The sequence below is a fragment of the Haemaphysalis longicornis genome, unplaced genomic scaffold (genome assembly GCF_048455015.1).
Source record: "Haemaphysalis longicornis isolate Haplotype H1 unplaced genomic scaffold, Haemaphysalis longicornis Haplotype H1 scaffold_14, whole genome shotgun sequence".
Taxonomy (NCBI): domain Eukaryota; kingdom Metazoa; phylum Arthropoda; class Arachnida; order Ixodida; family Ixodidae; genus Haemaphysalis; species Haemaphysalis longicornis.
The window spans coordinates 62,554,635-62,566,734 of record NW_027526245.1 but is presented as its reverse complement, the minus strand read 5'-3'; the positions used below and the strand labels follow the sequence as shown (position 1 = coordinate 62,566,734).

Here is a 12,100-nt window from a genome sequence, read left to right as displayed (position 1 = left end):
ACACTGTTTTTCACGTTTTTGTGGAACTTTGTTTAAATTTGCGCTAACTAAACTGTTTCCATTCAAGGCAATGATGAAGTTAGGTGAGCGCATGATGTAATGGCCATAGACATTCTTAGAATATACACTAGAGAGGAATCTGGCGCTAGCCTCTATGCCGCTCACATCAAGGCCATCTGTGTCGTCATGGAGCGCCATTAAATCATGCGCTCGCCTTAGCTCCATCATTGACTTGGATAGAAACGCTTTAGTGACCGCTAATTTAAACAAAGTTCCACAAAAACGGGAAAAATAGTGTGCGATTATGTAAGTGTAAAATAAAACAGGCTGTTTTAAAACTAAGGAAAGACGAAGTAAAGGTAGTTTTGCCGGAACCTTTGTGCCTACTATTTTGCAGGCCAAGGTGGTAGTTACGAACAATATTAATATTTGGGGAGGAAACTCATTAGGGAGTCGCATTTTATTAACTTTGCCATTATTTCAAATCATAAGTTGTTTGAAGACTTTTCAAAGTTTTTGAGCGTGCCTATGAAAACGTCACCTTCGTGGTGAACCGGTGCACCGACCATCAGCTACAGTTTAACGAGAAAAAAGAAAACGTGGTGTTAAACAGTCGTGAACGATGACAAGATAGGATAGTTTCAGACGTCCGTATCTGCCGTATCTTGTCTTCGTCGAAGTACCTTTTGTTTCTTCTTTTCGTCGGCTACAAATTTCGCGGCGGCATATTACCCGCTCAGTCATACGTCCTTCGCCTGCGGCATGTCCAACGTCAGGTGCGATCACGCACTGCCTGCTGTTTAGCCGAACACGACTACCACAGAACAGAAAGGATTTCGGCTTCCTCGTAGCTCGTAGACGTGTTAATGCATAGTGGAGAAAGGAAATCCCCAAAACCGTTTAATAATCCAGTCGTCATGCCAAGCCCAAGCCAAAAAAGGGAGTCTTCCCATAAACCCACAAGACGACATGCATTACCAGGCGCAGTTCCCTCTCGAGTATACTCACTAAGAAACCATGATAATGGCGGTCCAGGACAACACAGACGGCCTTGGTGTGAGCCGCATAGACGCTAGCGCCAGATTCCTCGCTAGTGTATACGCCTCGAGATTCGCGATCGCTGCGCCGCCTGCCGCCGCTTCTCCGCGGCGTTTGCGGGATTAACGCTGCGTGGCTGATAGGTGGTCATGCAGTGTTTGGTTCTCTTTCGCTTCTCTTTGCCTTTCCGCGCACTAAATAACTTGTTATGGTGACGTCTGTAAGCTAACTGAACGTTTAGGGCGCTTAAAAAAACAGCTGCGTCTTGGTAGAGCGCTCGAACGCCAACAAGAGCTACCCGGGGAGGCGGTTCTGCGCGCTTCTTGGCCGCTCTTGCGGTCGTCGGCGACGGCAGCAGCATATCACCGCTGTCGCCTTCGAACACGTCAGCACAAGTGAATTCTATTTATTGTCACTTCGTTTAGACCTGACATTGGCACTGTAAGAGGTTGGTTCGTTTTGCAGCGCAAACAACAAATGCGGCTTTGCTTCGAATATGTACGTTGTAGAAAAATATATTTCGGGGATGTGATAATCCAATAGCTGACAAAAACTTGTGCCTTTTATGGGAATATAAGCCACGCGAAAATGTTAAGTTCACTCAAAGGCTGTGCATTGTCAGATATGTGCCCACTCATGCCGTATAGTAAGAACCAAGGTATATGGTAATGAAACCACGGGAAAATGAATGGTCTGCAAGTCAGGAATAAATAGAATAGTCGTACGGGAATGAAAAAAAAAAACCGAGAGCAGCTTCTGAAATGCTAAAGACGTTTGTTTGAGCAAGGTAGTATTTACCAGACCAACTAGATGCGAAATGCACTGATATTTCGCTAGACATGGGGGGGGGGGGCTGAGGAGGAGGGTGCTCAACTATCGTTTGTTTACAAATGCGGAGCGAAATCAACGAATGAACGTTTTAGTAATCACACACACAAGCTGCGTGTTCACTTTTCGTTTGTTTTTCGCCTTCAACGATCGGCTGATCACTCGGCGGACGCATTTTTCGAAGAATACAGGGTAGGCAGTTCACAAGAAATACGAGGTGTCGTTGAAAGAGTTGATTGATTGATTGCAGGGTTTAACACGCCGACGCAACGGAGACGACGAGGCACGCCGTAGTGGAGGGCTCCGGATTAATTTTGACCACCTGAAGATCCTTAACGTGCGCCGAAATCTCGTACACACGGGCTCGTTTGAAGAGTGTCGTATATGATAAGGGTCTCTGATTTCGGTTTATGCTAGATTCTGCAGTCTCCCTGTGTCATACGACGATGTTTCGAAGAAGCGTTCGGTCGCGGTCGCGGATTACTCTATAAGCCCATCTTCGCGCTTCTCGTGGAGGATAAATGTAACAGATGAATCTTTGCGAGCGCTCACCTCGGGACAAGACGACCCAGCATTAAATTTGTCGTCGTGTGCTGACTCCGGAGTGTAATTTTGCATTATCCATCGTACTTCTTTGGTACAATGTTTGCGAAATTTATGCCGCATTGGCTTGTTCAGGGTACTGAGCAATATCTGATATGTGATATTGGCAGGCGTAACTTGCGTGCTGTCAGGTATGAGTGCTCCGCTAGATTTTGTAGTGCACAAAGTCGATTTACATCATAGTGTGTATGGCCGCAACATGACCATCGGAGGAAACACTGCTTACAGAGACACTGCCACTAAATTTCAGGGCAGCGGAATTGCAATCAGCTGCATGCAAATGCTCCACTTCGGGACGCTGGCCTGTGACACACGCCCGGCGCTCATATAGATCTTTCTAAGATCGCGTCATAAACGTTTATACTCTCGTGAACCCACCAGGCTTGCAAACAGAGTGCCTGCTCCACGTTATTCGGTATTTCGAACGGGGACAAACGGTAAATCGCTGTCTTGAACGAGCCCCAAAAGCAACGGCGACAGGGGGGAGCGGGCCGGGGACTCCCGCTCCTGCTTTCGAAACGGGCCGCTAGGGGGATTTCAGTGGCGCCCCTACAGGCCGCGCTCGAGGCGTATATTGTAAGAAACTCTACGAACGACATGTCACAGAGTACGCTCCTCGTTAGTTCGTCTTCACATCGTCGTGGGCATGCCCTCTGTGCCGTAGAAGAGCCGCTACTTGAATGCTGAAGCTGCTGCAGGTGATCACTCACTGCACATGGCCCGCCCGCAAATAGTTCACAAGGCCGAGAGAGAGGTCGGGCTTCGCAAAGCTCGGCGTGCAAAGCATCCGTTAGAAGAGAGGATACGTCGCGCTTGCAGAGTGGCCTACAGAAACGTCGACAAAACCGACTAGCTTGCTCTGGCCTGGCTCAACATAAGTTGACTGAAATGCCATGCCGGCGATGTCAACCATGACACCACAATGATACTAAAACGCAACTTTTTGTCCAGCTTCACAGCTTCGCCATTCAAGTTTTGTGCGTGAGTGCAGGCTTTTGGGATTTTTTTTTAAATCTCCGTTGATTTAGCCCGCACCGGGCAATGAGGCGCGCCGTAGTGGAGGGCTCAGGAATTGTTATTACCACCTGGGGATCTTTAAAATGAAGCAGAATCTCAACACACGGGCGTTCTTGCTTTTCGCGTCTATCAGAAAAGCGGCTTGCGTGGCCGGAAGTAGTATCCGCGTCTTTAAGCTTAACAGCACAGTGTCTCAGCCACTGAGTCAGGTGGTAAGTTGGTAGTATTCTAACACGCATTTTTTACACAGAGTAGAATCCAGCACGCAACACTTTGGCAAATTTTGGTGTGTATGGCAAAGGTGGCAGGTTTCGGATATTTGGGAGAATAAAGAATGGCTCTAAAGGAGTAGGAAGGCGGAGGGTGTGGTGGAGACCGCACGTCTCAAGGATATGCAGTGGTTGTAAAAGAAAAACAATTATAGAGGCAGTGACGGCGAAAGTAAGTTTAACTCTAAGCGCGAAAAATGCTGGTTCCTCTCGCGGAGCGCCCTTCTATTTTTTACTTTTTGTGGGTTCTGTTTTAACTCGACTGTGTCATCGGCTGTACACAGGTTGCTTTCAAAGCCTAGCTGTGGCTGGGCCATTGGTCCGAATTTAAGCGCCATTTGTCAGCAACGCACTTGTACAGAAGAATGTACGGGAGCACCATACTACATAGACGATTTTTCAGACACACGAAAATGTGCACACTACTGCCAATACTCAACAGCAAAGACGCCCCCTATACGCGACAAAACGTGACAAACATACAATCCAACCTGAGATCGTCCCTCCAAACAACTCCTCCCACAAGAGCGCCCTTCTAGCTTGGTTGGATGGGTCATAGCACCTTAGGAGCTAGAGAAGCTCTATTGGATCACATTAGGTAAATCAAGTAAAAACACGCCAGGACAAGACAAGTCCCTGTAATCCTATACGAAGCCAAATAATTCTTTGGACACGGGCTCCAAAATGAATTTTCTCTCTCTCTCTCTCTCTCTTCATGTGAAGTGAGGTGGCGTGGGCATTATTTCTGGTTGAAATATAAGAGCAAGTTTGTATGAGTATCTGACCGTCGCTTGCAGCGGGAATATCTGAATCAGCCATGAGCACCTAAAAGCTGCTTAAATTACCGCTGGCCCATTGCCCGAGTTGGCACTTTCAAGGGTTGGTGTGCTGATATAGCAATAAACGGGAAGAGTTGACGTTTTCTCCGGCACATATCACCATTATTGTCCAATCAGCTCAAGTGGGCATCCATAAATTGTGGGTGGGAATGTGGATGTGGCAGCCAAACTTAGTTCATTATCATGATCATTCGCAGCTATTAGTTCACCCGTAAAAAATAATACCGCCGCCTCGCGTCACTCCCAAAACTATGATGGGATGCGCAAGGCAGCGCGCGCCAACAACAACCAGCGCTTTGGCTACCTCAAAAGGACCCTCACATCGGCTGTTCGGAGCGAGGAGCAGATGCCGTCATACTGATGCCGATGCCAAAAGGGTGTCCGTTATGATTTTTATTAGGCGTCCAAATATTGAAATTGACTTGAACTGCGTTAAACCAAACACAGTTGCGGTTGCAACGTCGTTCGCGTTATCTCTAGATACATAGTTACCTCAGCTTTGAAATTAGCTGTATGTACTGCTCTAAGAAATGTCCCCTGGCTTTTGGAACATTTTTTCACAAGTTCACTTGAATAATTGTGCTACCACTTTCATGCGTTTGGTGATTGATTGATTGATTGATTGATTGATTGATTGATTGATTGATTGATTGATTGATTGATTGATTGATTGATTGATTGATTGATTGATTGATTGATTGATTGATGTGCTTAATATTAATCGTTGGCCTGCTGTGTCTTCCCTAGGCTTTGACGTTGGCATGAACGACCCCCTGAACCTGATCAGCCGGATGTACAGGCGGCTCGGAATTCGGGAGAACCGCTGGCAGGGTGATGGCCTGACCAACTGTATGCGCTTCATCATGCCCGTCGACAGGCTTCTCAAGGCGATCAAGTGGCGCGACACCAAGAAGGGCTACATGGACAAGGTGTATCACTGGACCATAGACCTGCCGTACTTTATAAGAAAAAGCATCAGGTAAGAACTGCTAACTCCACTCTGTGCCGCCATGCCATCATCACTTGATGTTGCTGTATATAAAGCAATATCTTATTACAACGACATCGCTGTATTCAAAATCTCGATTCGTTAGTTGCGTTTTTCTTTCACTTCTGCCGCAGTTTATGGGAAGAAATTTCAACTGCTTTAAACAATTGTTGTAATATCACGAAGCCATTCGTGTCTCTGGCGTACCTTTCTACAGCGAGTAACAAGGTTTTGCTATTATATTCAAGGTGTCCCAGCTATCAATCACCAATCATAAAAAAAAAGACCAATGGCGTTACTAAAAAAACCTAGTGCATAGTGTTTCCAGTAAGTGGAGTAGTGGACAGTAGGTCTGTCGTTAATGAGATTTAATTAATTAATTGTAATTACTGATTTAAGTCGAGCAGTACATTCCCAACCGTTAAAGTGTCAATCAGGCACTTGTAGGTACCCACGAGAGGCATATCTAACTGCGGTATTTTCAGCGATGGACTAACTGCGCACTCCTCTATTTTGACAGAAAAAGAAACCCTGGGAAATATAAAAATGTGGTTGATCCTTCTTTCGTGGGAATCTTTAAAGCACTAAAGTGAAATGCGCCTTCCAGGAGCATTTGAATGTTTATTTTTCATTTATATGAACTCGCACATCGCAAGTTATACTTCATCGGTATGGCACCGTTAGACGCACCAACATTAGACACGGGATTCCACGCGCCGGAGCATTGTATAAATCCGATTGAAACACCAGCCACTCGCAAACCGTGGGAACGGAACCGAACGGGTTGTCAGAAAACCGTCTGGTGAAGCCACGGTCCGCTACAGGGAAAGGAGCATGATTTGCGGTCGTAAGCAGTGTTGTCGGTGTTCTTGGCGAGCGACATCCAGCTGGCGGGTCGCTATGCAAAGGTGCGACCACATTGGTCCCGATCCGTGGCGCGTACGCCAGACGCTAGCGTTGCGACAAGCTGATCTTGTGGAACGCGGCAGCGGCGTTCCACAAGCTCAGCGGCGGTCTACATACGCGGAGGGCGGATAAATACAGTAGCTTCCGCTGATATACGCTGCCCTATCCAGGCACGAACCATCGGAGCTCATTAGAATCATGACGCACTACTTCGCTTCACCTCTCCTAGACGGCCGCACCGTCTGAATAAAGAAGTTAGAGGTATGGAGACATAAGGCGCGTTCGCACAGCTATCCGGGTTCATGGCTCACTTGGCAGCTATTCATGGCTCACTTGGCAGAGCGTTTCACACCTCCCGTTGCGGCCAGGCACATCATAGGCTCGAATCCTCGCACGGCCGCGTCAATTGAACTTTTTCAGGTGATGTAAATTCCCTGATAGATATCACGTCGGGGAGGTTTGTGTACCCCGGCATAAAACACTTTCCACACGTGACGGCACTCCCGCCCGCATTAGAGTTCCTCTACATCACGTAGCGCAAGGTTTGCGCGTCTGATAGCTACATGCCGCGGGTTCCACCATACTACAGCGAAGCCCGCTTCATACAAGATACCGTTTTCAGTCAGCTCTGCCCAAGTGGCCGGTGACGGTTGCGGTGACGGCCGCTCAGCTGACAAGCAGTCGGCAATCTATAATCCGCGCAGTCGCGCTCTCCCGCAGCTGTTGGCACACGCATGCGCCGACTCCTCCCCGTGGCTGGCACTGGCACGGCGGTGGCTCCTACATGCGCGACAGGTGGGTTTCACGCACGAGTTTAGAACTTAAGATGGCGGAATGCGAAATCTGCTCCCCTAGGGAAAGCAGATACAGGAACTCTAGCCCGCATCATAAAGCAGCTCCCTCGAACAGGCTGCCTCTGAGTAAGCCAGAATGAAATAACGAAAACAAAGAAGGAATCACAACCGAGTTAGTGCCTTATCTGCCACGTGTGCCCCGCGAAAATTTCTGTTATTGCACTTTCCATTCATGGCGCTGTCAAGGCGATGCGCTGTCCGTTCAGGCGTGGGGCAAGCGCAGCAGTGGCTTTCAATCAGCTTCTTTGAGGGCGCTGGTTTATGAAGTGGGCGGGAGCGCCGTCACGTGGTATTTTTCATATTCATTTCTATTTCTATCGAATTCAATGCAGAAAGCATCGGTCTTGGTAGGAGGTGTGCTTTTGCTTAAATTCAAATCTGCAGGTCAGAACTACCAGCATGCGCCGCGCTGTCGTCTTGCCGTGTACGATGCAGAGGCAGTCAATCCTGGCAAAGTGTGAGCAAGTTTTTAAATGCAAGGTTCATTTATTCTGCAGGCATGGGGTCGACGGCATCGTCACCAACCGGCCAGAGAACGTGCGGAAAGTGGTGGAAAGCGCCATGTTTCGAAACAAGCTCAAGGTTGCTGATGCCAACGACAGTCCCTGGACTAGGTTTTATGAGAGCCCGCAAGATGACGAAGAGGACACGGACACTGACCCGATAATGTTGGGAGCAGAGTGAGCTTTGCTCACTTACTTTAAAAAGTTCGCCCAAGTGTCAAGTGCATGCGTCGTGATGAGCGTACTGCCCCGAACTATGTCGGGAGTCGTCCGCGCACGCGGGAAACGCGTTGGAGCCGCCGCCATCCGCGAAGTGACAACGCAGCCCCTACAGCAGTGCCGCGGAAGAAACAAGTCCTGGCGTAATTAGAGTTTGTGGCTGATCTGTTTCATGTGCTGCGCCACACGTGCGAGCCAAGCCTCCCTCGCGACGGTGCAATTTTCATCCCCTGTAGGATTCATGTCTTTACGTGTGCGCTCATTTACTGTTGAATAGAAAGCGTTTGCGAGTGCTAATTCTTCCCTTGTGTGAATGAATTATTTCGACGCACAAAAACTTTCCCGCCGAAATGAACTTTTTTACCATTTTAATGCAGAATACAGAGACAGAAGACTCTCGTGTGTCTCCATTTCATAAACCCAGGAGTGCATTTTGAGGTAATCCGTGGTTTGCAAAGTGAATTGGGTCCGATGTAAAGTCCGCAGCATTCAGGACTGATTTCGATTGGTTGAAAACGCCTTTGCATTATTGTATGGGCGCTATAAGTATAAGAAATCTTCCCAGTTCAGCGTGTCAAGAGCGTGTTTCAGCACGAATGAGTGCGCTCTTCGTTTCAAGACAGGTATGACGCATTTGTATTAGTACCCAAGCCCGTATCTCTCCACACGCGTAGCTCGTGTCGAATTTCGGGACAGACTTGCAATTTTCACATAAGCAAACTGAAACAATTACGCGCTGCCAACACCGCACAGGTACAAAATACGTTTATCAATTCTCTTCTTCCTGTAATCACACCCTCAGCGTTTAAAGGAGCCATGAAGACAAAATACAAGTTGGGTTTATTAGAAAGACTGCTTAGTCCCGATAACAATAATACCAATATCATCGCAATCTTCGAAAAATAACGTAGATATTAAATAAAACCTGTGAAGCAGTCGCGACCCCCTAGCCAATTTCTCGCAACTTTTCTATGACGTCACGGAACCTTGTTTGTGCGATTGGCGGCCGCCTAACTGGCCTGTCACGACGATACATGACTGGACGTCTGTAATGAGGCCTCTAGTTCGATTTGACCGCATCACTTGAATGCTAACGTGAAGTTAACGCACTGAAAGTTATGTTTCATTGTTGGCCCGTATGACGTCATTCTTGCTCATAACACGTCACTGTGGCGCAAAATTTGAAAGTTTTTAAATAGTACTTCTTGCTTTTTTTGTTAAAAAACATCTTTTGTGGCTGTAATGGAGCTGAGGGAGATACTAAATCCTAGTTCTTTCAAATTAAACGAAGTTGTATTTTCTCTTCATGGCTCCTTTAACTTTTTAAGATATTTCTAATGGATGGGAGAAGTATTTATGACGTGCACAAGCAATAAATCAGTAAGTGTTTGTTTTAACGTTGGTTTAAATGTAGAAAGAACACCCGGGATTCTCTTGCTAGTGCATCACACCCCTCAGGGGTAGCGATAAGTTAAGCCTCACGACGGGTATGGGGGGGAAATAGCCAGGGAAAAATAGTGGGTTGGGATATGAAATGCAGGAGAGTGTCCCACACTGCCTTCGCTAATTTAGGTGGCTAGCAGGGACGCAGATGATCATTTAAGGAATTCGGTCGTAAGTTAGCGCGAAACGTGTCTAGGAGAATCTGTCTTTCAGTTTGAAATCGAGGGCATGCCCATATATTGTGTTCAGTGGTGTCCGAAATTTCACAGGGGATACACATGCCTTGACTAGGTGACGAATGAAAAAACTGTTGTCGTTTTGCAGGGAAAGGTTCGTAAGTGTCATTAGCTGTCTTACACGGACTTGTTGAGAGCGAGAATATGACTTGGGAATGGGAGTGTGGTTGACCAGGGAGGCCAGAAAGTCTTTCCGTTGCTGTTTGATGGTGGTCCGGTGCTCCTCAGGGTCATAGTCGCAGTCCGAAGGCGTCCAGCTGGCTTGGGGCAAGGTTGTGAACGATGCACGTGCCGCCAAATGGGCTGCCTCATTTCCGGGGATTCCGGCATGGCAGGGCGCCCACGTGATGGTTATGACGATGTTCTGTTGATGAAGGATGGTCTTGATTTCTTGGATCTTCTGAACTCGTAGGCTGTATGATAGTTGATGTCGCATTCCAGGAAAGCTTCCCGAGTATCTGTGTGAATGTGTATGAGTTTGCACATGGAAAAAGATGATATGTTATGAACAATGTGAAGAAGTGAGAGGATCACACTTTCTTGTTCTGCCCGTTTAATGGTGGTATCTGGTGGCAATGAATGAACGCTATTGAAGTTAAATGCCGGTATATGCCACGCCGCAGTTGTGCTGGATTCTGTTTTAGATGCGTCGTGTAGATCCTGAGTGTATTAGGGTGGAAAGACCGTTTTTGGTGTTGTTTTGCAGATTTCCGCCTGTTTTGTGGTTGGGGATCTGGTTTAGGATCCGTTGTTGATAGTGTGGTCTATGGTTCTGATGTGTTGGCTAGGTCTGGCAGCTGCGAGGTATTTGTTTTTCAAGCGACGTGAGATTCCGTTCACCTTTTATGAAATTCGTTTGTGCGGGAACACTTCTTGCCGGCTACCACAAAGCAAACAGTGTACTGAGGCATCATTTGTAATAGTGCAAATTTCCGTCGTTACAGGAAAAAAACAAAACAACAAAGAAAATTATAATCAGTGGGGAAAAGGGGTCCACTCCGGATCATCATCATCAGCCTGGTTGTCTCCACTGCAGGACGAAGGAATCTCTCAAAGATTTCCAGCGACATCTATCTTGTGATAGCCGAGTCAAACCCACTTAGGTGTCGATTTGAGTAGTGGTAGGGAAATCTGGCATTTCGTGTACTGATAGCCAAATGTGGAAATTTGGCTATTGATTGCTCGCAAAGATTTTTCAATCTATCGTCCTCGCCTGATTAAGAAAATGCCCGAATGCGAACATTGTACGAAAGAAAAAAAATGAAATTACGAAATCAGAGCTCTATCTTGTGCCCCGCCCTTGTGTGTACTCTGTAATAAAAAATTCAAGGAACTGGTAACAAATCATGCACCAATGCGTCTAATGACGACGGTGGTTGAAAGCGAAGCATTCTCGTGACCGACTCTTTGGTTGTCAAAGTTTGAACTGTTTCGACCATGTCGAAATGCAGCAATCGGATAGACGCCGGCCTGATAAAGCCAGAGACCCAGGTGCGATTCCGGCCACTGAAGCCTTTAAATCCGCAGCCCTTTAGCAGCCGTTACATGTGTTCCGCGAGGTCGGCGTCCGTTTATGTCCGCGTAACCGAGTGAGGCGGCAGAAAGAAAATAGAGAGTGTGTGGCGAAGGGTGAGGCGGAGGACGGCATGCGCACCCATGGCGTCATCTCTCTCACTGTGTCGCCCTCACTCTTGTTCCACGAGTCTCCGCAAAGGCGCGTCCTCCCCCTGACACTTTCCTCAAATGCCGTTCCATTCGCCTCTACAAACCACGTCACATTTGCGCTCGAGGTTTACACACGATTTGCGACGACATGTTCGCTGCTCTCCGTGTGTGGCTAATCCAAACCACGTGACATTTGCGCGGGAGTTTCAAACACGATTTGCAACAAAACAGCACGCTGGCCGGCGGCGGTGATGCGCTGCGAGATAATAGCAGAGTAGCTCGCGCCGCCGTGAATTCACTGATCATGTGATTACTTCCTGAGACGAAGCAGATATCCGCCGCGACCAAAAAAGCCGCAGCTCATGCAGCGCCAAAATTTCGCGATAGGAAGTATAATAATCGTCAATGAATTTTATCTTTCACTTCAACCACGATCATTCATCATCGTCAGAAAAAGTTGGCTTTCCTGCAGGGTGATTTCGCGTTACAGACGCCATCACTGAAAACAGTAATGCTCCGCTTCAAAACTTACGCAGGCACGAAGGCCAATCTGATTCAGTGTAAACACGTGATTAACAAAACAACGCAGTAACAAAGAAAGCCGCTGTTTTGGTCGGCGTGTTACATCAACGCCACCAGAGATACGTATGGTTGCTGAAACAGACAAATGGCGTAAGAGTTCTTATGCATTC

The 12,100-nt window shown here is 47.4% G+C and overlaps 1 protein-coding gene across 1 annotated transcript in view; it reads left to right on the top strand.

Annotated features, from left to right (window-relative positions):
• The window catches only part of LOC144164936 (dermonecrotic toxin SPH-like), a 33,524-nt gene extending 25,209 nt beyond the window's left edge, over positions 1–8,315 (top strand). The window contains exons 6-7 of the mRNA XM_077695161.1: positions 5,342–5,573; positions 7,840–8,315. Coding sequence (XP_077551287.1) covers positions 5,342–5,573; positions 7,840–8,026 — 419 coding nt within the window. The 3' untranslated portion in view covers positions 8,027–8,315. The remainder of the gene's footprint in view (positions 1–5,341; positions 5,574–7,839) is intronic.
• The last annotated feature ends 3,785 nt before the right edge of the window (positions 8,316–12,100 follow it).